The 20,735-nt window shown below is 31.7% G+C and overlaps 4 protein-coding genes across 5 annotated transcripts; 1 reads left to right on the plus strand and 3 right to left on the minus strand.

Moving 5' to 3' along the window:
- Positions 1–487: 487 nt before the first annotated feature.
- LOC137819227 (MAR-binding filament-like protein 1-1) lies at positions 488–4,489 on the minus strand. 2 transcript variants are annotated; one of them, XM_068623019.1, is made up of 4 exons: positions 4,020–4,489; positions 3,001–3,044; positions 2,741–2,881; positions 488–2,493 (listed from the first exon to the last, which is right to left on the minus strand). In XM_068623019.1, exons 1-4 carry the CDS (start codon positions 4,276–4,278, stop codon positions 721–723), a joined length of 2,217 nt encoding a protein of 738 aa, XP_068479120.1. In that variant the 5' UTR covers positions 4,279–4,489; the 3' UTR covers positions 488–720. The 2 variants fall into 2 exon arrangements, with proteins under 2 accessions (XP_068479120.1, XP_068479114.1); XM_068623013.1 differs by having other exon boundaries at positions 3,001–3,047; positions 4,020–4,487.
- Positions 4,490–9,189: 4,700 nt separating this feature from the next.
- LOC137833645 (secreted RxLR effector protein 161-like) lies at positions 9,190–9,771 on the minus strand. Its single transcript, XM_068641944.1, has one exon. The coding sequence runs from the start codon at positions 9,769–9,771 to the stop codon at positions 9,190–9,192; it is 582 nt and encodes a 193-aa protein (XP_068498045.1).
- A 449-nt stretch (positions 9,772–10,220) lies between these two features.
- LOC137833661 (uncharacterized mitochondrial protein AtMg00820-like) lies at positions 10,221–10,550 on the minus strand. Its single transcript, XM_068641945.1, has one exon. The coding sequence runs from the start codon at positions 10,548–10,550 to the stop codon at positions 10,221–10,223; it is 330 nt and encodes a 109-aa protein (XP_068498046.1).
- Positions 10,551–13,272: 2,722 nt separating this feature from the next.
- On the plus strand, positions 13,273–13,650 carry LOC137833692 (uncharacterized mitochondrial protein AtMg00820-like). Its single transcript, XM_068641946.1, has one exon. The coding sequence runs from the start codon at positions 13,273–13,275 to the stop codon at positions 13,648–13,650; it is 378 nt and encodes a 125-aa protein (XP_068498047.1).
- Positions 13,651–20,735: the final 7,085 nt, after the last annotated feature.

The following is a 20,735-nucleotide window of genomic DNA, read 5'->3' on the forward strand; positions in this document are numbered from 1 at the left end:
AAACTTAAATATGATCTCTCACTCTCATGTTTTCGTAGGAAAGCATAAACATATGATTACAATTTCTGTACAGTAGCCCATTACGCATTGTCAGTATTGTAGAAAACAATCACTTTTAAAAAAAATTTATCACTTAAGAAAACAGACAAATTAATTATTTTTCTAAAATAATGTGAACCAAAAAGCTCAATTTTTTATCATTTATTTGGAATTGACTCCACTGAAGTGTGCAATGCAACCCACTTTAGAGGGTAAGATAAATCTTAATCATTGTTGAGAAAATCAAAGATAAATCTTAATCATTACATCAAATTAGATAATGGATAACTTAAACTAGTGACAATTAATTCAATTGATAGCATAGAATGCTTTTAGTCAAAAGAAAAAAATGAAATCTCCCATCCACTAGTACATGAGACTTCAAATGCAGCAGACACAAGGACGGCCAAGTCTAGTGATAAAACTCTTGGTTTAAATAGGAGCCGTGTAGGGTTTAACAGGTATTCTCACCTTTTATAGCTTTACTAAAGAAAACTATCAGAAAACAACTGCCCTACAAACTTAAAAATTCCCATTTGTACAATACTATTGCAACATGGAATTTTTTGCATGCCAAAATGAATAGAGTTCAACATCAACTGGCTTCCAGATACTTTATTACAGAATATAATTTACCCTAATAGAATTTTTTAATAGAAAACTCTCTAAAATTTTTCTATGTTATTGTGGATTAGCTTTTCTTCTTCTGACAGTCTTCCTCGCACTTACAGTAACCTTGCTTTCACCTTCATTTTTCTGCACTTTCTCATTGTTAACAGCAACTTTTGAAGAGTTGACCTTGTTTTCACCTCCATCTTTCTGCACTTGTCCATTGTTAACAGCAACTTTAGAAGAACTGATTTTACTCTTTAAGCGCAATATCTCACCCTTGGCAGAAGCCAAATCCTCCTCCAATTTCTTCCCTTTTCTCTCTAAATTCTCTCTATCATTGCCAAGTTTCATGATGAGGTTATGAGCATCTTCAATGTTGTCCTTGGCCTCTTTGCTTGCATTTCTTTGGTCTGTTAGGGACTTAATAAGCATCTCTTTCTCTTTTTCAAGGCTAGAAACAAGGGAGTTAGTTTTCTGTAGTTCACCAGAAAGGATCATCGCATTTCGGTTCATTTCATCAAGTGATTCGATAGCCTCCTTCAGGTCCATCTCAAGAGATTTTCGGGACTCCTTGTCTTCTGAGATTTGCTTCTCTAAAGCTTGTATGTCTTTGTTCAAAGAATTAACTAACTGTTTTTCTTCCTTCAAATCCTCTGCTGTGGTCTCAGCCTTTTTGTATATGTCAATTAATTCTTTCTGTAGGCTATCACGCTTTTCAAGAGCAATTGTCAATTCATGGGACTTACCTTGTAGCTCTGCTTCTGCTTTCTTCAAATGTTCCTTTGCAGTTGTAAGCTCACTTGCTAGCATTTCTGCCTCATGTTTTGCATTATCAAGACTTCTCTGTAGTGATCCTTTAACTTCAGTGAGCTCAGATGAAAGCTTAGACACCTCAACCTCAAGCTCATTGCGCAGTTTGTTCGACTCATTTATAAGGTTTTCCAATTCAGCAGACTCATTTCTTGATTTTTCAAGATTTCCCTGGGTGACTTGAAGTTCATGCTTTAAATGATTAATTTTACCAGATTGATTCTCAAGGGCCTCCTTCAAAAAATCTCTTTCTCGTGATAAATCAGCATTGATGATCAGGTTTTTGTTTGATTCACGCAGGGCAAGATCAAATTGATGCTTTAGCTGGCGAAGCTCCTCTTCTTTTTCAGTTAAAACCCTAGAGTCCAAAGCAGCCTTCCTTTCAGTAGTGAGCTTTAGGTCATTGTATTCCTTCTCCATGACATCATATTTACTCCTAAAGTCATCCTTCTCAAGAGTTAAGGAACTCACTCTTGAATTTAGTTCCATCACCAAGGAATCTTTAGCTTCTAGTTCCTCTTGGCTTTTATGTAGTTCATCTTTCAACCCTTGAATCTGCAACTGTACATTGGATAAGTCATCCTTGATTTTCTCATAGGTAGAATTCAAACTCTTCAATTCCAACTCCTTTACTTCTAAGGACGAATTGAGACTCTTAACAACATCTTCTTTGTCCTTGAGGTCCACACTGAGCGCACTGATTCTTTGCTGTAAAACTTCAATGGAATCTATCTTTTCTTTCAGATTGCTTTCGAGATCTTTCTTATCTGAATCAGTCTTTGAAAGCTCAGTCCCAAGTCTGTCAATTTGAAGTTTCAGGTCCTCAATCAAACTTCTCTCATGTTTAAGCTCCTGCCGCAAGGTGTTGATAGTACTGTTCGCAGAATTTAGTTGTTCTATCAATGCTTGCTTCTCTTCCTTTGCCTTTTCAAGTAGGTTGGCTTGTTTCTCCTGCTCATTCAGTAACTTCAGCTCATAGTCCTTCTTTAAGGAAACAATCAGTTCTTCCTTTTCCTTCAGTTTCCTGCTCATCTGTGCACATTGACCAGTAAAAATACTGCTTAAACTTTAATGCATAAATAAACCAAAACTATTTTTAGAAAAAAAAAAACATTTAAATCAAATTAAATGGAAAGTGACCAGACATTTTTGTTCCCTTAGTAGCAGAAGAAGAATATTTCCTCATTTTCCTTTTTCACTGTATGACTTTGTTAGGAAGAGAGACATTCCTCAAAGGCTAACACACATCTAAGAAACATAAGAGTGCAAATAACCTTACTGTTTCTATTGTTGCATCAGCAGTGGACTTTTCTTTCTGAGAAAGTGAATAGAGAGCACCCAGCACACCGGAAGAAAATATCCCAATTCCATTCAGGAGAGACAGAAAGGAAGTTGATGATTTGTCCTCTTCAGGTACTGTCTGTCGATAGAAGCTACAAGGTTTAGATCAACTAAAAACATTCAAGGCACAAACAAATACGGTAGGTAAGAATAAATTTACTATTCAATATTGGTATCTGATCTTAACCCCTCACAAACCTCGGCTTCCTGGTTATCCTCTTGTGTCTTCACCTCATTTGCTTCTGCTGCAAGGAGAATGAACAATTACCCCCAAATTACTACAAAAAAGAAGACTAACGCTGATCCACATCCCAAACTTAAGACAGGGTCATGGAAAATAAAACCCAGCACAACACCTGAGGTCCTAAAAACACAATTTTCTCTAGAGGAGTAGATGGCAGACCTCATGAGACATCAATATACAACTAATAGAGCAAGGGTCAAACAGTGCATGCATGTACATAAGGGGGTCCAAAAAGGGGGAAATGGAGACCTTTTTGACATATGTATGAATCTCTAGTAGTACATTGTAAGGGTTGTAATGTAAAATAATCAACCATTCCTTTTAAAATCAGTCTGATAATATCGAACATGTCACAAGCAAAAAAGCAGCAAATCAATAAGAATTTACTCAAGGAAGTTTCTAAGTATCCATTTTATTTTACATCCTAGAGAAAAAGAATTGAAAATTCAAGAGTTTATACATAGTATCCTAGAACCAAAAATAGGGAACATGCATTTTCACAACTTGAAACTTGAAAACGAGTTCTAATTTTCTTTCTGAATTTAGGTAGAAAAGAAGAGAACATCCACAACACATCCTCCTCATTTCTTTCTCTTCTGTCACTCTTCTGACCAATTATATCACTGTTCTATTAAAACTCCGGGAGTTCCAAATCCATATCTCTTCAATTTCGAAAACATCGCATTGCATTCAACCAAAAAAGCGTTCAAGACTTGAATCTTAGCTCCTAACTAGAATGCAAGTGAACTCTGAAGGGCGAATCCTCCTAAATAACTGCTACACACGTTTAGCATTGCGCTGTTTTAAATTCTCTACTAATCGAATACATTACAAGTAAACCCATATCAGAAAATTTTCCGGTTATGCAATAAACCAATCCAAGAACTCATTTTTCGGGATACTACTTGCTAATTCAGCGGCCCAAACGCAATTACGTTGTTATGAATTAGAAATGTAAATTGAAGAAACTTACTTGGAGTTGGGGGTGGTGGTTCGAGAGCGGGGGCCCTCTTCAAACGGCGAAATGGAAAAAGGGCTATGCTCGTTAAAATAATGGTTCTTTTGCTGCAGATTGGGTCTTGCTGGCCCATGCACGAAGATGTGGGAGGTCGCAACTTGGTCTTCGTTCTGTAGCCAGATGAAGCTGAAGCTGAAGATGAAGAGGATGAAACAGATGAAGATGGGAATTTGCAGAGGGGTGAGTGGAGCAAGCAGAAGGTGGTACTCGCCATCTTGCAGTGGTGAGTTACTTGCTTGGTTGCTGAGTGCTAAAGTGCGCCCCACATAGAAAAGAGTAGAATAGTGTGCTTAGCATGTGAATATCATCGGATGGTGATGCCGAATCTTGCACTTTTGTTGAGGATAATATATGGTTGGGAAAGAATCACCATGGAAATCCAATGCACCTTAAAATGCTTTATGTTGTTTTTCTTTTTCTCTCATTTTCATGGAATAGTTTTTCTTACTTTTTGTATAAACCCTACATTTTGAAATATACTTCTTTATTGAAGTATAATGTTTAAACCCTAAATCGATATAAACATGAAAATATATAATTTTTAAAATATATGACACCGGTAGGAACATGAAATATATATTTTTAAAATATATTACAATGTGATACAAATCTATATATTATATAGTTATGAATTATATAAATTGATAATAAAGATTTATATGTCTGTTTTAGATTTTTTTTTAATAAAAAAATGTTTTTTTTATGACCGATTCAAAATAATTTGTTCCTTATTTTTATAATCGTAATAAAAATTTATACAATAAGTTTGAGTTTTAAAAAAATTAATATATTTTTTTTAAAATTGTGTTAAAATTATGCTAGAATTGTCAGAAATTCAATAAATATTTTGTAAATTGAATACTTCATCGAATCCTACAAATATCGTATGAGTGTCAGTGTCCATTATGGAACACACTATTTAAGAGAAGTGTCCGAGCCAAATCTTATATTGCAATGTATTTTTAACATAAAATTATAAAATTTGATTTGTGTTTTTTTATACTTGGGTTAATTTAAATTTTTCATTTTTCCAAGAATTAAATTGTCATTGGATTGCCCTTTCAACGTCAAAATTATCATTCACCCTAATTTTTTTGTAATATATACTTAGTGTAATTTCACACCCATAGTTAAATTAAAATGAACTTGCGTAAGTTAATATATATTATTTAATGATTTTGGTGTTTTTTAATATAAAAATGGGATAAGTTTATTATTTTGGTATTTTCCATATTTGGTCATTTTCTTTGGAGACGAAATTTAAATGATCGACAAATTCTTTTTTCTTATTTTTTACTCATTTAAACTATAAAAATATTTTTTTTCTTACCCCAAATAAGCTAAGAATTTTGTGGTTGGTTTGTTATATTTTGTCTAACATTTTATTAAGTTACTTATTTTTATTTATTTATTTATTTATTTATTTTATTTTTTAAAAATTTTCATGTTAAACATCACTTAGTTATTTAATTTAATCAGTGATTTCTTTGTTATCTTAACTGCTCTCACTTGGTCTTTGTCTAACCACGAATGGTAGGATAACAATCCTTAAAATATGTCATTAAAAAAATTATATTATTTCATATAATAGTTGAAAATTATAATATTATCTTTCCTTTGGATGAAATTGGCTTGAGGAATTCATGGATTTATTAGGCAAATATTTTTTATATTTGTTTTTTAATACAAAAACATATTTTAAACTGAGTAACTTAAAATACGTTATCTTTTTTTAATTACATAATCTATAATATATTTTGGATTTTCCAATAATACATATTGAATTTTCAAATTATATAATATAATATATAATACATTTCTAGATTCATATTACCTACATTCTTAAATTTCTTAATTCATAATATATTTATAGAATATCAACATTTTAAATTATACTTGTGCATTTCCAAATATATTTGGAAGTTCTAAATAACATATAATACAAAATAATAATTTTTTAGATTATACGATCCAAAACATTTTTAATTGAAATATAATTTGGATTTTTTCTGTTAATCATGGTGTGTAAGAAGAAAGTACGTGATCGGTTAAATTGTTTTGGTAATCGATTTATAATTTTACTACATTGTGATGTGCCATTTCGGGAGACCTATAAAAAAAGTCTAGTATAGCCGTTTTCTAAAAATGGGTCTAAATTTTAGGTTTTTGGGTAGATAGGTGTTATCCTATTTAGGTGAGATGACTAAGTAAACTACACTTGAGGAAAATTATGGACGAATCTATAAGAACTCCATGAAATTAGGGATTGAACAACAAAAGGGGACTTTTTTTTTTTTTAAGATTGTGTTTAGATTGAGAAGTGTTAAAGATATTTGTTTTTTTATAAAGTTGTTTTGTTTTATGTTATTAGTCAATAATCCTATTGTTAAGGAATGATCTGTTTCTTTGCCATTTTTACTATAGTCTGTTGCAACTACTATATAGGTGACAAACTTTTTTTTCGTATTTCTAGTTGTCGTAAGGCTATTTAAAGCCAACCTATCATTCAATAAAATATATCATTTTCATTTTTTCTCTGTTTTATGTTAATACATTACCCCTTTACATTTTGTATCAGAGCTCTTTTATTGGGGCCTGATGAAAACCATGAAAAGCATTTGTCCTTTCAAGTAGATGGGCAGCGTCTAAGGAATATTGGCATTTAATGGAAGCTTGGATCACTGAAGAGCAAAAGAAAGCAATTGAAGATCAGACACTCAAGGATTTAAAGGTAAAAAATTATCTTTTTCAAGCAATTGACAAATTTATCTTGGAGACTATATTGAAGAAAGATACGGCTAAGGACATTTCGGACTAAATGAAACAAAAGTATCCAGGGACAACAAAGGTGAAACGAGTACATCTGCAAGCACTCCGAAAGGAATTTCAAATTCTTCAAATGAAAGCAAGAGAATCAGTGAATGAATATTTTGCTCAATCACTCATCATAGCTAACAAGATGAGAATTCATGGTGAAGTTATGCAAGAAGTCACTATTATTGAGAAGATCTTGCCATCAATTACTCACAATTCAACTATGTTGTCTCCTCTATTGAGGATTCAAATGACGTTGATACGCTATGTATTGACCAACTTTATGACGCATCTGGAGGACACACAAGCGCAGAAGGAAGATGCATGGTTCCTTGACTTAGGGTGTAGCAGTCACATGTGTGGCAAAAAGGAACTGTTCTCTGATTTGTTCTCTGATTTAAATGAAAATTTCATAGAAGTTGGGAAACAATTCTACTATGGTTGTGAAGGGGAAAGGCAATGTGAGATTTCAGTTAAATGGAATCTTCAATATCATTACTGATGCATTCTATGTACCAGAGCTAAAAAACAACTTATTGAGTATTGGGTAGTTGCAAGAGAAGGGATTAAAAATCATGTTCCAACATGGAAGATGTAAGGTCTATCATTCAGAGAAAGGCTTAATCATGAAAGCAAGAATGTCCTCAAACAGAATGTTCATTTTATCTTTTGAGCCTCAATCAAATGAGATAGCTTGTTTTAACATAATAACAAAAGATTCAACCCACTTCTGGCATTGCAGATATGGACATTTGGGCTTTAAAGTCCTGAACACTCTTGAGCAACAAAAAATGGTGAAGGGCATGCCACCACTCAAGTCCCCCTCCAAAATTTGTAAAGATTGTCTAGCGAGAAAACAACAAAGGGATCCATTTCCAAAAGAGAGCACATGGAGAGCTTCCCAAAACATACAATTGGTACATGCTGACATATGCGGCCCTATTACACCCAACTCCAACAGTAAAAAAAGGTACCTAATTACTTTCATTGATGATTATAGTCGTAAAACTTGGGTATATTTCTTAGTAGAAAAGTCAGATGCTTTTGATACTTTCAGAAGCTTTAAAAGCCGTGTAGAGAAAGAAATAGGTACATTCATAAAATATCTGCGTACTCACAGGGGTGGTGAATTTACATCACAATTGACAACTGCGTATACGCCATAACAAAATGGGGTACTAGAAAGGAAAAACATAACTATCATGAACATGGTTCGCAACATGCTTTATGGGAAAAATATTCCAAGGACTTTTTGGCTTAAGGCAGTTAATTGTAGGGGTGACAAAGCTGGCCGACCCGCCCCGCATACAAAATGCGGGCTGGTTTTCATGACCCGCCCCACATGCAGGTTGACTCGCTTTTTTTTTAACTTAGATGAGGAGTGGATGCAGTAGTGCGCAACAGTTACAGGCGAAGCCACGCGGAGTCGCAAGCAGAGCGAGCGGTGGCGCTGCAAAGGAGAGTGCGTCGTGTGTTGTGTGCATTTTTTAGAACAATGTAACTACGTTGTTATTTGAGTGAAAACCTAATTTTCTTTCACTCAAAGTTGTCACTCCTCTACTGGACCATTGTTATCAAGTTAATTAATTTTTAATTCTTTTTTGGCGGGCCAACCAGCCCCGCCCCACTATTGACCTGCGCGGGCCGCGGTTATGCGGAGCAGGCTAATGCGGGTCAGCGGGTTGAAAATGTTAGCTTGCCCCGCGTTTTTTACTGTGGGACGGGCCCCACTTTGCCACCCCTAGTTAATTGGGTTGTTCACATATTGAATTGATGCCCAACAGTTGCAGTTCAAAATAAAACTCTAGAAGAAGCTTGGAGTGGACTAAAGCCATCAGTTGAGTATTTTAGAAGTTTTGGGTGTCTGGCTCATGTTCACATACCTGACAGGAAAAAAACAAAGCTAGACAAAGTGCAGTAAAACAGAGAAAAAATGGAAAGGATCTATTTTATTGAATGAAAGGGATGGATTTTAAATAGCCTTACAACAACTAGAAATATGAAAAAAGTGCAACCTATGCAGCAATTGCAATAGACTACAATAAAAGTGGTAAAGGAATAGGTCATCCCTTAACACTAGGATTATTGACTAACCACATAAAACAAAACAGCTTTATAAAAAACAAATATGTTTAACATCTTCTCTTAAACTGAATGTTTCTAGCAATCAGTTTACTTTTGGTGACGAACACACTTCTAGCAGGTTGCGCAGCTTCACAAAAATGTCAAGTTTTAAAGGCTTTGTCATCACATCTGTGATTTGTTCTTGAGTGTTGCAGTGAACCAGTTGTACATCAATATGTTTACTACGTCAATGCATCACAGGATTCTTAGCGAGCTTAATTATTGAGTTGTTGTCACAATAAACAATTGTAGAATTGTTTTGTACATGTCCAAGCTTCTCTAAAATCCTTCTCAACCAAACTACTTGACAAGCATATGCAGTTGCAATAATAAATTTTGCTTTTGTGGTAGACAATGATACTATGAGTTGTTTTGTACCAGAACTCAATAAAAATAGATACCCTGAAGTACTCTTCCTATCATCCAAGTCTTCTGCATAGTTACTATTTATGTAGGCCACTAGTTCTTCATTTCCTCCCTTCTTGTAGAAGACTGCATGGTCAACTGTCCCTTTTAAGTATCTTAAAATCTTCTTAGTTGCTTGTAAATGTAACTTAGTGGGATGCTCCATGTACCTACTGATGAGACTAACGACAAACATAACATCTGGTCGTGTAGCAGTTATGTACACGAGACTTCCCATAATCTGCTTGTAGTAAGTGCTATCAATTTTCATGCCATTTTCATCCTTTTGAAGATTTTCTCCAAGAATGAATGGATTATATACCAGACTACTTTTCTCCATTATGAATTTCTCCAACACATTCATCGCATACCTTTTCTACTAATGAATATACCATCAGTTTTTTGCATCACTTCAACACCAAGAAAAATACTTCATCTTTCCCAAATCAGTCATATTAAACTCAACCATCATAGACTTTTTGTATTAAGCAAATATTGACTCATCATTGCCAATAAATATAAGATCATCAACATACAAACTTATAACTAGAAATGTATCGTTAGAACTTGTCTTGACAAACAGTGTGTTCATGAAGGAACCTTTCAAAGTCTTCTTTACAAAATATGACTCTATGCGACTGTACCAAGCCCGTGGAGCTTGTTTCAATCCATAAAGAGCTTTCATCAACTTATACACCCTATGCTCATTGCCCTTGATTTTATATCCACAAGGTTGTTCAATAAACATTTTTCATTGAGGAAACCATGTAAGAAAGCCGACTTCACATCCAATTGATAAATGGTCCATCCCTTTTAAGTTGCAAGTGCAAGCATTAGTTGAATTGTATCCGATCTTTCCACATGTGCAAAAACTTCATTGTAATTCACTCCGTGTTTTTTGAGCATACCTTTTTGCCACCAACCTTGCCTTGTGTCTATTTGTCCATTCTCATTAAGCTTTGATTTGTATACCCATTTCAATCCAATTTTCTTTCCTCCAACTGGTAAGTCTGTCAATTCCCATGTGTCATTCTTCTCTATTGATTCCATTTCCAAATTCATGGCATTTCTCCATTTTTCACTTTTCACAGCTTCTGCAAATGAAATTGGAGTAGAAGTTGCGAACATGGTCAGGTTGATCATGTCTTTTTCTTCAGAAAGTCATGCTCCACTTTCATAGTGCCTCATCCAAATCTGTTGTTGTCTAATTTTTTCTAGTTGAATCATGTGATCTCTCATCAGTTAACTCATCTGAAGTAGAGTTCACTGATTTTCCTTCTATTTCTTCATTGATGTTCGCTTCATCATTGACAACTTCATTTTGTTCATCTTCCCACTCTAGATTGTAATTATTTTCTCATGCATTTGATCCCAATCGCAGCTTCTATCTTCTTCAAATAGAACATCTCTACTCACGATGATCTTCTGTGAAACTGGATCATGCAACTTGTATGCCTTTGATTCGTCACTGATACCAAGCAGAACATAACTCATACTTTTGTTATCTAGCCTTGTTCTTTTGTTGTCAGGTATGTGAACATGAGCCAGACACCCAAAAGTTCTAAAATACCTAACTGATGGTTTTAGTCCACTCCAACCTTCTTCTCGAGTCTTATTTTTAACTACAATTGTTGGACATCGATTCAGTATGTGAATAGCCCAGTGAACTGCCTCAGACCAAAAAGTCCTTGGAATATTTTTCCCATAAAGCATGTTGCAAACCATGTTCATGATAGTTTTGTTTTTCCTCTTTGTTACCCCATTTTTGTTGTGGCGTATACACAACTGTCAATTGTCTACTTATACCATTCTCCTTACAAAAATCAGTAAATTCTTGTGATGTAAATTCACCAACCCTGTTAGTATGTATACATTTTATAAATGTACTTGTTTCTTTCTTTACACGACTTTTAAAGCTTCTGAAAGTATCAAAAGCATCTGACTTTTTTGCTAAGAAATATACCCAAGTTTTACGACTACAATCATCAATGAAAGTAATTAGGTACCTTTTTTTACTGTTGGAGATGGGTGTAATAGGGACGCATATTTCAGCATGTACCAACTGTAGGTTTTCAGAAGCTCTTCATGTGCTCTCTTTTGGAAATGGATCCCTTTGTTGTTTTCTCGCTAGACAATCTTTACAAATTTTGGAGGGCGACTTGAGTGGTGGCATGGCATTCACCATTTTTTGTTGCTCAAGATTCTTCAGGCCTTTAAAGCCCAAATTTCCATATTTGTAGTGTCATAACTGGGTTGAATCTTCTGTAATTGTGTTAAAACAAGTTGTCACATTTGATTGGGGCTCAACAGATAAAATGAACATTCTGTTTGAGGACATTCTTGCTTCCATGATTAAGCTTTTCTCTGAATGATAGACCTTACATCTTCCATGTTCGAATAGGATTGTTAATCCCTTACAATTGCCCAATACTCAATAAGTTGTTCTTTTGCTCAGGTACATCAAATACTTAAGTAATGATATGGGAGATTCCATTTAACTGAAATCTAATTATGTCTTTCCCCTTCACAACCATAGTAGAATTGTTTCCCAACTTCACTGTTTCTCTGAAATTTTCATTTAAATTAGAGAACAGTTCCTTTTTGCCACACATGTGACTTTACACCCTGAGTCAAGGCACCATGAATCTTTCTTTTGCGTTTGTGTGTCCTCCAAATGCGTCATCAAAAGCATTTCTTCTTGTGATACTACAAAATTTGTTGTACTCTCCTTGCTTGGACATTCATATTGAAAAGTTCCAAGTTTATGGCAATGATAACACTCCACAGTGGATTTGTCAAAACTTGACATGCCTCTTCCTCTTCCTCTTCCACGAAATCCTCCACTGCCTCGTCCTCTTGCTCTATTTTCAGAAGTTGCCTTTAAGGCTTGTTCTTCAATCATAGGACTACTCATGTGTTGCTCTTGCACTAAGAGAGTAGTCGGTCAATAGATAGCGTATCAACGTCATTTGACTCTTCAATAAAGCAGACAACATAGTTAAATTATGGAGTCATTGATGGCAAGATCTTCTCAATAATAGTGACATCTTGCATGGCTTCACCATGAATCCTCATCTTATTAGCTATGGTGAGTGTTCGAGCAAAATATTTATTCATTGATTCTCCTGCTTTCATTTGAAGAATTTCAAATTCCTTTCGGAGTGCTTGCAGATGTGCTCGTTTCACCTTTTGTTGTTCCTTTATGCATTTGATTCATTGAGTCCCAAATGTCCTTAGTCGTATTTTTCTTCAACATAGTCTCCAAGATAGATCTGTCAATTGCTTGAAAAAGATAATTTTTTACCTTTAAATCCTTGAGTTTCTGATCTTCAATTGCTTTCTTTTGCTCCTCAGTAAGATCAGCAGCCCGAGCTACTTTAGGGATTCCAACTTCCACTAAATGCCAATATTCCTTAGATTGTAGGAAATTCTCCTTGAGCATTGCACAATGGTAATAGTAACCATCGAACTTTGGAATTGTTGGTCGAACAAAACTATTTACTGCCATCTGCGTGAAAGGACAACTTCTTTTAGAGGTTCTAATCAAGCCCCAATAAAGGAGCTTTAATACCAAATGTAAAGGTGTATTGTATTAATGTAAAACAGAGAAAAAATGGAAAGGGTCTAATTTACTTAATGAATGGATTGGCTTTTAAATAACCTTAGAACAACTAGAAATACGAAAAAAGTGCAACCTATGCAACAGTTGCAACAGACTACAATAAAAGTGGCAAAGGAATAAGTCATCCCTTAACACTAGGATTATTGACTAACTACATTAAACAAAACAACTTTATAAAAAGTTAAATATACTGATGAGAGATCATCTGATTCAACTAGAAGAATTAGACAGCAACCGGTTTGGATGAGGGACTATGAAAGTGAAACAGGACTGTCTGAAGAACAAGACATGATCAACCTGACCATGTTCACAACTACTGATCCAATTTCATTTGCAGAAGCTGTGAATAGTGAAAAATGGAGAAATGCCATGAATTTGGAAATGGAATCAATAGAGAAGAATGACACATGGGAATTGACAGACTTACCAGCTGGAGGAAAGAAAATTGGATTGAAATGGGTATACAAAACAAAGCTTAATGAGAATGGACAAATAGACAAATACAAGGCAATGTTGGTGGAAAAAGGGTATGCTCAACAATATGAAACGGGTTACAATGAAGTCTTTGCACCTATGGCAAGATTGGATACAATTCGACTAATGCTTGCACTTGTAGCTTAAAAGGGATAGACCATTTATCAATTGGATAAGAAGTCGGCTTTCTTACATGGTGTCCTCAATGAAGAAGTGTTTGTTGAACAACCTTGAGGATATGAAATCAAGGGCAATGAGCATAATGTGTATTAGTTGAAGAAAGCTCTTTATGGATTGAAACAAGCTCCATGGGCTTGGTACAGTCGCATAGAGTCATATTTTTTTAAAGAAGGCTTTGAAAAGTGTCCTCATGAACACACTTTGTTTGTCAAGACAAGTTCTAACGGTAAATTTCTAATTATAACTTTGTATGTTGATGATCTTATATTTACTGGCAATGATGAGTCAATGTTTGCTGAATTCAAAAAGTCTATGATGGTTGAGTTTGATATGCTGATTTGGAAAAGATGAAGTATTTTCTTGGTGTTGAAGTGATGCAAAGAACTAATGGTATATTCATTAGTCAAAAAAGGTATACGATGAATGTGTTGTAGAAATTCGGAATGGAGATAAGTAATTCGGTATATAATCCAATCATTCCTAGAGAAAAGCTTCAAAAGGATGAATATGGCATGAAATTTTATAGCACTTACTACAAGCAGATGTGGGAAGTCTCATGTACTTAACTTCTACACAACCAGATGTTATGTTTGTCGTTAGTCTCATCAGTAGGTACATGGAGCATCCTACTAAGTTACATTTACAAGCAACTAAGAAGATTTTAAGATACTTAATAGGGACAGTTGACTATGGAGTGTTCTACAAGAAGGGAGAAATGAAGAACTAGTGGCCTACACAGATAACGACTATGTTGAAGACTTGGATGATACGAAGAGTACTTTAGTGTATGTGTTTCTATTGAGTTCTGGTGCAATATCTTGGTTATCCAAAAAAAAAACCCATAATATCATTGTCTACTACAAAAGCAGAATTTATAGTTGCAACTGCATGTGCTTGTCAAGCAATTTGGATGAGAAAGATTTTGGAGAAGCTTGGACATGTACAAAACAATTCTACAATTGTTTATTGCAACAACAACTCAACAATTAAGTTCGCTAAGAACCCTGTGATGCATGGACGAAGTAAACATATTGATGTATGGTTCCATTTTCTTCGTGAACTCATAAAAGAAGGAATTGTGCAACTAATTCACTGCAACACTCAAGCACAAATCTCTTGTAATGACAAAGCATTTAAAACTTGACGTTTTTGTGAAGCTGCGCAACCTGCTTGGAGTATGTTCATCACCAGAAGTAAACTGATTGTTTCTAAGGATATTTGTTTTTTATAAAGTTGTTTTGTTTTATGTAGTTAGTTAATAATCCTAGTGTTAAGGGATGACATATTCCTTTGCCACTTTTATTGTAGTATGTTGCAACTGCTACATAGGTTGCACTTTTTTTGTATTTCTAGTTGCTATAAGGCTATTTAAAAGGCAACCCTTTCATTCAATAATATAGATCCTTCCCATTTTTTCCTCTGTTTTACCTTAATACAATACCCCTTTATAGGGAGAAGATTTGAGAGAGTGGATTTGAAGTGATTTGAGAGGAAAATGTAAAGAAAGTGGGGTTGTCTGGATAAAGGTATGTTAAAGTGAATTTGTGAGAAAAACTGATTGAGATTTGTGAGTAATATGATGGTTGTGAGGAAATTTTTAATTTTTTTAAAAAAATGTATAAAATATAAGTTTACAAATTTATCCTTATCTTTAAAAATATTTGAATAATAAAATATGAGATACTTTTGTATAGATTTAAGTTAATTAAAATATTTGACGTAAAATATATTTATTTTTATTGGAAAATTTTATTTTTATTATAAATACATTAAAAAAATATTTTCATCAAATCAAATTAAAATTAATTTTATATTATTATTAATATTATTATTTAATAAATTTATTTTAATTATTATTAAATATGTAATTTATATTTATATTTATGATTATTTTTTATAATTTATTACAACAATAATAAGTACATTATAAATTACATAATTATTCAATAAAAATAAATATTTTTTATATCAAATATTTTAATTAACTTAAATCTATACAAACATATATCATATTTTATTATTCAAATATTTTTAAAGATAAGGGTAAATTTGTAAACTTATATTTTACACATTTAAAAAAAAAAATCTCCTCACAATCATCATATCATTCACAAATCTTAATAAAATTTCTTCACAAATCCATTATAACATACCTTAATCCAAATAACTCCACTTTCTTTACATTTTTCTCTCATATTACTTTAAATTCACTCCATCAAATCTTCTTCCCAATCCAAACACAACCTTAGAGAAAAAACAAACACAAAGGAAAGATACAATAAAGTTAAGGAAAATACTTTAATGCTTTTGTGACTACATCATCGTGTAAAGAAAATTTGTCTAAGCATTTTATCAAAGGTTTGGCCAGAACAATAATAAAAGAAGTATCCATATTCAGGACACCTATGAAATTGCTTTGACCCTTAAATGTTAGGCTATTTATAAGAATTAAAGATATTTAACCCTATAAAAATTTATTAGTAGTGAATAAAATATTGTATAATACGTATAATAGAGATTTATAACATCATATTGCTCCTTAAATAAGTTAATATTATAAATTTAAAAACTCTACACACTAATTCACGTCAAAATTAAAATTCTTAGAGTATGTTATCTGGTTTAAAATCTTTTTTTTAACATTGATTATATATAAGGATACATAATTTGATTTGTTTGAAAAAATCATCCTAAACATGGTTATAAATTTTGACATCGACCCTTCAAATTCAAGAGTCATCTATCATCATATGAAACATAATATAAAAAAAGAGTAAAGGAATGAATCACAAAACACTATAGATCAAACCAAAACTTGTGTAAAGAGAAAGGAACACAATCAAAATAAAAAAAAATGGTATTAAAACAATCATTTAATCTTTTGTTTGGCGTAAAAATAGTTAAACAATATTATATAATATTAAAGACTAAAATAATAATTTTCAATTTTATAATAGTAAAAGAAAGATAAAAAAAATATAACAACCAAAATTATAACTCACCTTCGAACATGTAGAAGCCAAGCTTAAAAGATGATTAAGTGTATATTTAAAAAATTTAGGGTGTACTTCGTAAAATTGCGTGTGCATTTAACAATAATCTGTACCATTAATTTTGTATGTAAACCTGATGCGGGCCATTGCTTGCCGCACCTCCGCGATTTCAGTATACATCTCCACGGGGTGGTGAAATAACCAATTCACCCTTAATGAAATATTTTAAATCTAAATTCTCTTATTCTCCACTTCATTATTTTCTTCTTCGTATGGGAATCGTGCACCCCCTATCCGTTCGTCCTCTTTGAATTGTTGTCATAAAATTATAATTCAAAATGCAATTTTAAATTCAATAATACAAATTTACTTTTTAATTTAAAATATATTATCTTATTAAAATATATATTTGAAATTGTATAATTTAAATAAAAAGTATTCAATACTTAAAAGAATGAACGATATCCAAATAATTATATCGAAGTTAAGTCGTATAACTTCTCACTATGGTTAAAACTTTTTATTATATATATTGGTACACAAACTCTTTTTTCTATATTTTCATAGAAAGAGAGTTCATATATTTGAAATACAATTTTTAGTCTTTAAATTAAAATTTGAATTTATATTTATATATTTTAAAATTAAAAAAAATAAATTTTAGATTCTCTAGAAGAATCTGAAATGAAAATCCAATAAAAAAAAAGTGAAGCACGACTCATCAACTACAACCAAACACACAACAACTTCCAGAAATATATACAAACACTCCCACAGTGACAAAATCCATACTTACCGTAATTAATTTAATTCCACAAAGATAAATTTTTAAATTATAAGAGTGTAGGAAGAAATGACATAGCTAAGAAGTATATTTTACATATAGGCTAAGCCAAAATTTCTTTAACGTTAATAAAAATAATAATAACAAAATTACAGAAAAATAAAAAGTCATACATCACAAATATAAAAATGACATAAAATAAAATATTTGATTTAAATAAAAAATTAAAGTTACTAAGATATAAATGGTGAGAATCCAATTTAATATGTTTCAATTTCTTTTCATAGTTGAGATAAACAAAATTCTATGATTATCTTTACTCCATTTATTTTTAGCTTACATTAATTACCGTATTAAGGAAACGGAAATAATTTATAAAACGGACATTAATGAAGATGGAGAGGAAGAAAGCGATTCAAAAGCTTACAAACTTATAGCGAAGAGTACGAAAGAGATGAACTTCTTATGCCAGCGCAAACGAGAAGCAAACGTAAAAAGGATGAACAGTGCAAACGAGAGACAATAACAGAAAAAAACTACGAAAGAGGTGAGGCGCGCTAAAAAAATTTAGGGTAAAAAGGATTTACAAATGCGGTTTTTAAGTTTAGCCGCATTTGTAAATCAGATTAATTTCAAAAATGTCACCGCGTTTTTTACGAATGCGTTTAAACGCAAAACCGCATTAAATAAAGAACATTTTTTTCTTCATTTTGCACTAGTGATTTACTGTTTAAGGTTGGAAATAATAATGGAACAAGTTATACATGAATAAAAAAATATAAATATTAAAATGAAGTAACCAGTGAGATTTCATCTAATTATTTCTTAATTGGGGATTATCTTTTTTTCTCCATTCAATTAGTATAAAAGTTCTAAAACAATGAGTAAAGCATGCATTTGAGTATTGTTTAACATATACCTAACTCCCCAGTGCTAGCTTTTTCATTGATTCCCTCATCCATAGACTAATAAAATAAAATAAACTTTGGCTATACACATTGGTGTTCTGGATCAAACGTGAAAGCAACATTTCTGTGCAGTCTCACGCTGAATACCAAACAGAACTTAAAGAATAAAATCTACCTTTAATTTTAGTCATAAAAACAAGATGAAACATGCATTCCATTTTAAATACAAATCATTTAAAAATAAGCACACACAGTTTTTAGGTTAAAAATTAACACATGTTAAAGACTCCTTTTATTATGCCTTCAACATATATATTTTAACAGAAGTTCATATCTCATTTACCATATGTCTTGTTATTTTAATTATTAATGTGATTGTTAGACCATAGTATGAAAGGAAAATCACTGTTGCGATGGTGAACACTCTATAAAAACGTGTTTTTTCTGATTTATTTATTTATTTACTGAGACCCAATGATAAACTTTAACAGTGTATTCTTAGTTATCTCTTGCATTTTTTTGACATTTGACATAAATCATGGTCAAAGACTCGTGATGTATATGAAAATCGATAAAAAAAGAAGAAGAAGCGAAAGCAATATTGTTTGCTTCTGCGTTTTATTGACATTTGGCATAAACACTGTCAAAGACTGATCATGGTGTGTTTGACAAGTGTTAAAAAGGTAAGAATTCTCTCTAAATATGTAAGTCAATAACTACTAGTGCAAAGTTGATATATTATGTCACTAAGTTTATGCCAGATACAATAAATAAGATGCAACATTTTTATAAACAAATGAAATTTGTTTGTATTGGATTCCAAAACTGTTAAACAATTTAAATTAAAACAAAATGTTATTTTCTTATTTACATTTTGTATGCGTGTTAGATTTTCTTTCCTTTTTCTTCTTCGGCGAAACGTTATAGCATTAATATGTAGTTTCTGGAGATCGTCTTATTAGTTTGAATCATTTTGTATTGGTGACTTTTCTCTTTGATTTCATTACAGCATTTATGGGTTTAAGTACACTATTAAAGTAAGTATTCTATATCTTCACTGTATTATTAAAATTGAACCGCAATAAAAAGAAAAATTATGAAATAAAAACTAATTTTTAAAAAATAAAATAATTAGTTATAATAGTAAATTAGATACTATTTTATAAATTAAAAAAAAAATTGTTTCTAAATTAGTTTCTATTATTGTTAAATAGTTTTTAAATTGGTATCTAATTAACAACCAATGTTTTAATTACCAATTATTTAGTTTCTAAATTTGGTAGCAAAAACCTTAGTTGCTAATTAGATATCAATTTAGAAACTATTTAACAATAATATAAACTAATTTAGAAACCAAATTTTTTTTAGTTTCTAAAATGGTCTCTAATTTAGTTACTATTACAACTAATTATTTTGATCTCTAAAAATTGGTTTCTATTTCATGATTTTCTTGTAGTGTTGAGTGATCCCAATCACCACAATGCATGTATGTGTCAATTGAATTTGTTTGTAAGTGTATTTTTTATTTAATTTAAAATATTTGATTTAGTCATTAAGTTTGAAATTTGAATATTAAAATTAAATTTTTTATAGGAGTTAATATTATAAGATGATTAACATTATAATTTTGAATTAGGAATAATAAAAATTATAGGGACTAATTAATAATTTTAGTCTTTAGGAGTGATCTAAAATGATAGAGTTTAAATTATAGGAAATTTATAAAATGCAATTTGGATTAATTGTAGAAGTAAGATGTATTCTAAAATGTTTGGGTGGAATCATTCATTTTTGTTGTACTAATTGCATTTAAATTAAGTATTATTTTTATGTCCACATTGAGTGAATCTTAATTTCCATTTGAGATTTTGTACAAATGGTTAAACATTAATCATTTATATTAATCTTGAATTGTCCAAATTGAAAAAGTTATATTTTATAATTTGTTAATATGTATACATTATAAGTCTAATCTTAAATTTGATCAAAATTTCATTGAAACTATTTATTGTTGTTCTCCATATACATACTTGACTATAGTGTTTTTTTTTACCATTTTGCATGCTTTGGAAATCAATATAAAATATTGTCTAAATTTTATCAAATTTCAGATAATAGACTTTGTTTGTACGTGTCAGCGAATTATTGAAAAAAAAATTTCGAATGGATTGGACATCACCTTCAATTACACAAAACAAAAGCACATATTGCATAAATAATGATGAAGTTTGTAACCTACATATTTATGAACTAAAGTTGGATAAATGCATGTCACATTAGTTAAAAATATGATAAAAAAGTTTATGAGTAAAGCCAATTTTCTTAGAAAAATAGAACATATAATTAATTTTTAATCATTTATACTAA

Source organism: Phaseolus vulgaris, chromosome 11, assembly GCF_000499845.2.
Source record: "Phaseolus vulgaris cultivar G19833 chromosome 11, P. vulgaris v2.0, whole genome shotgun sequence".
Taxonomy (NCBI): Eukaryota; Viridiplantae; Streptophyta; class Magnoliopsida; order Fabales; family Fabaceae; genus Phaseolus; species Phaseolus vulgaris.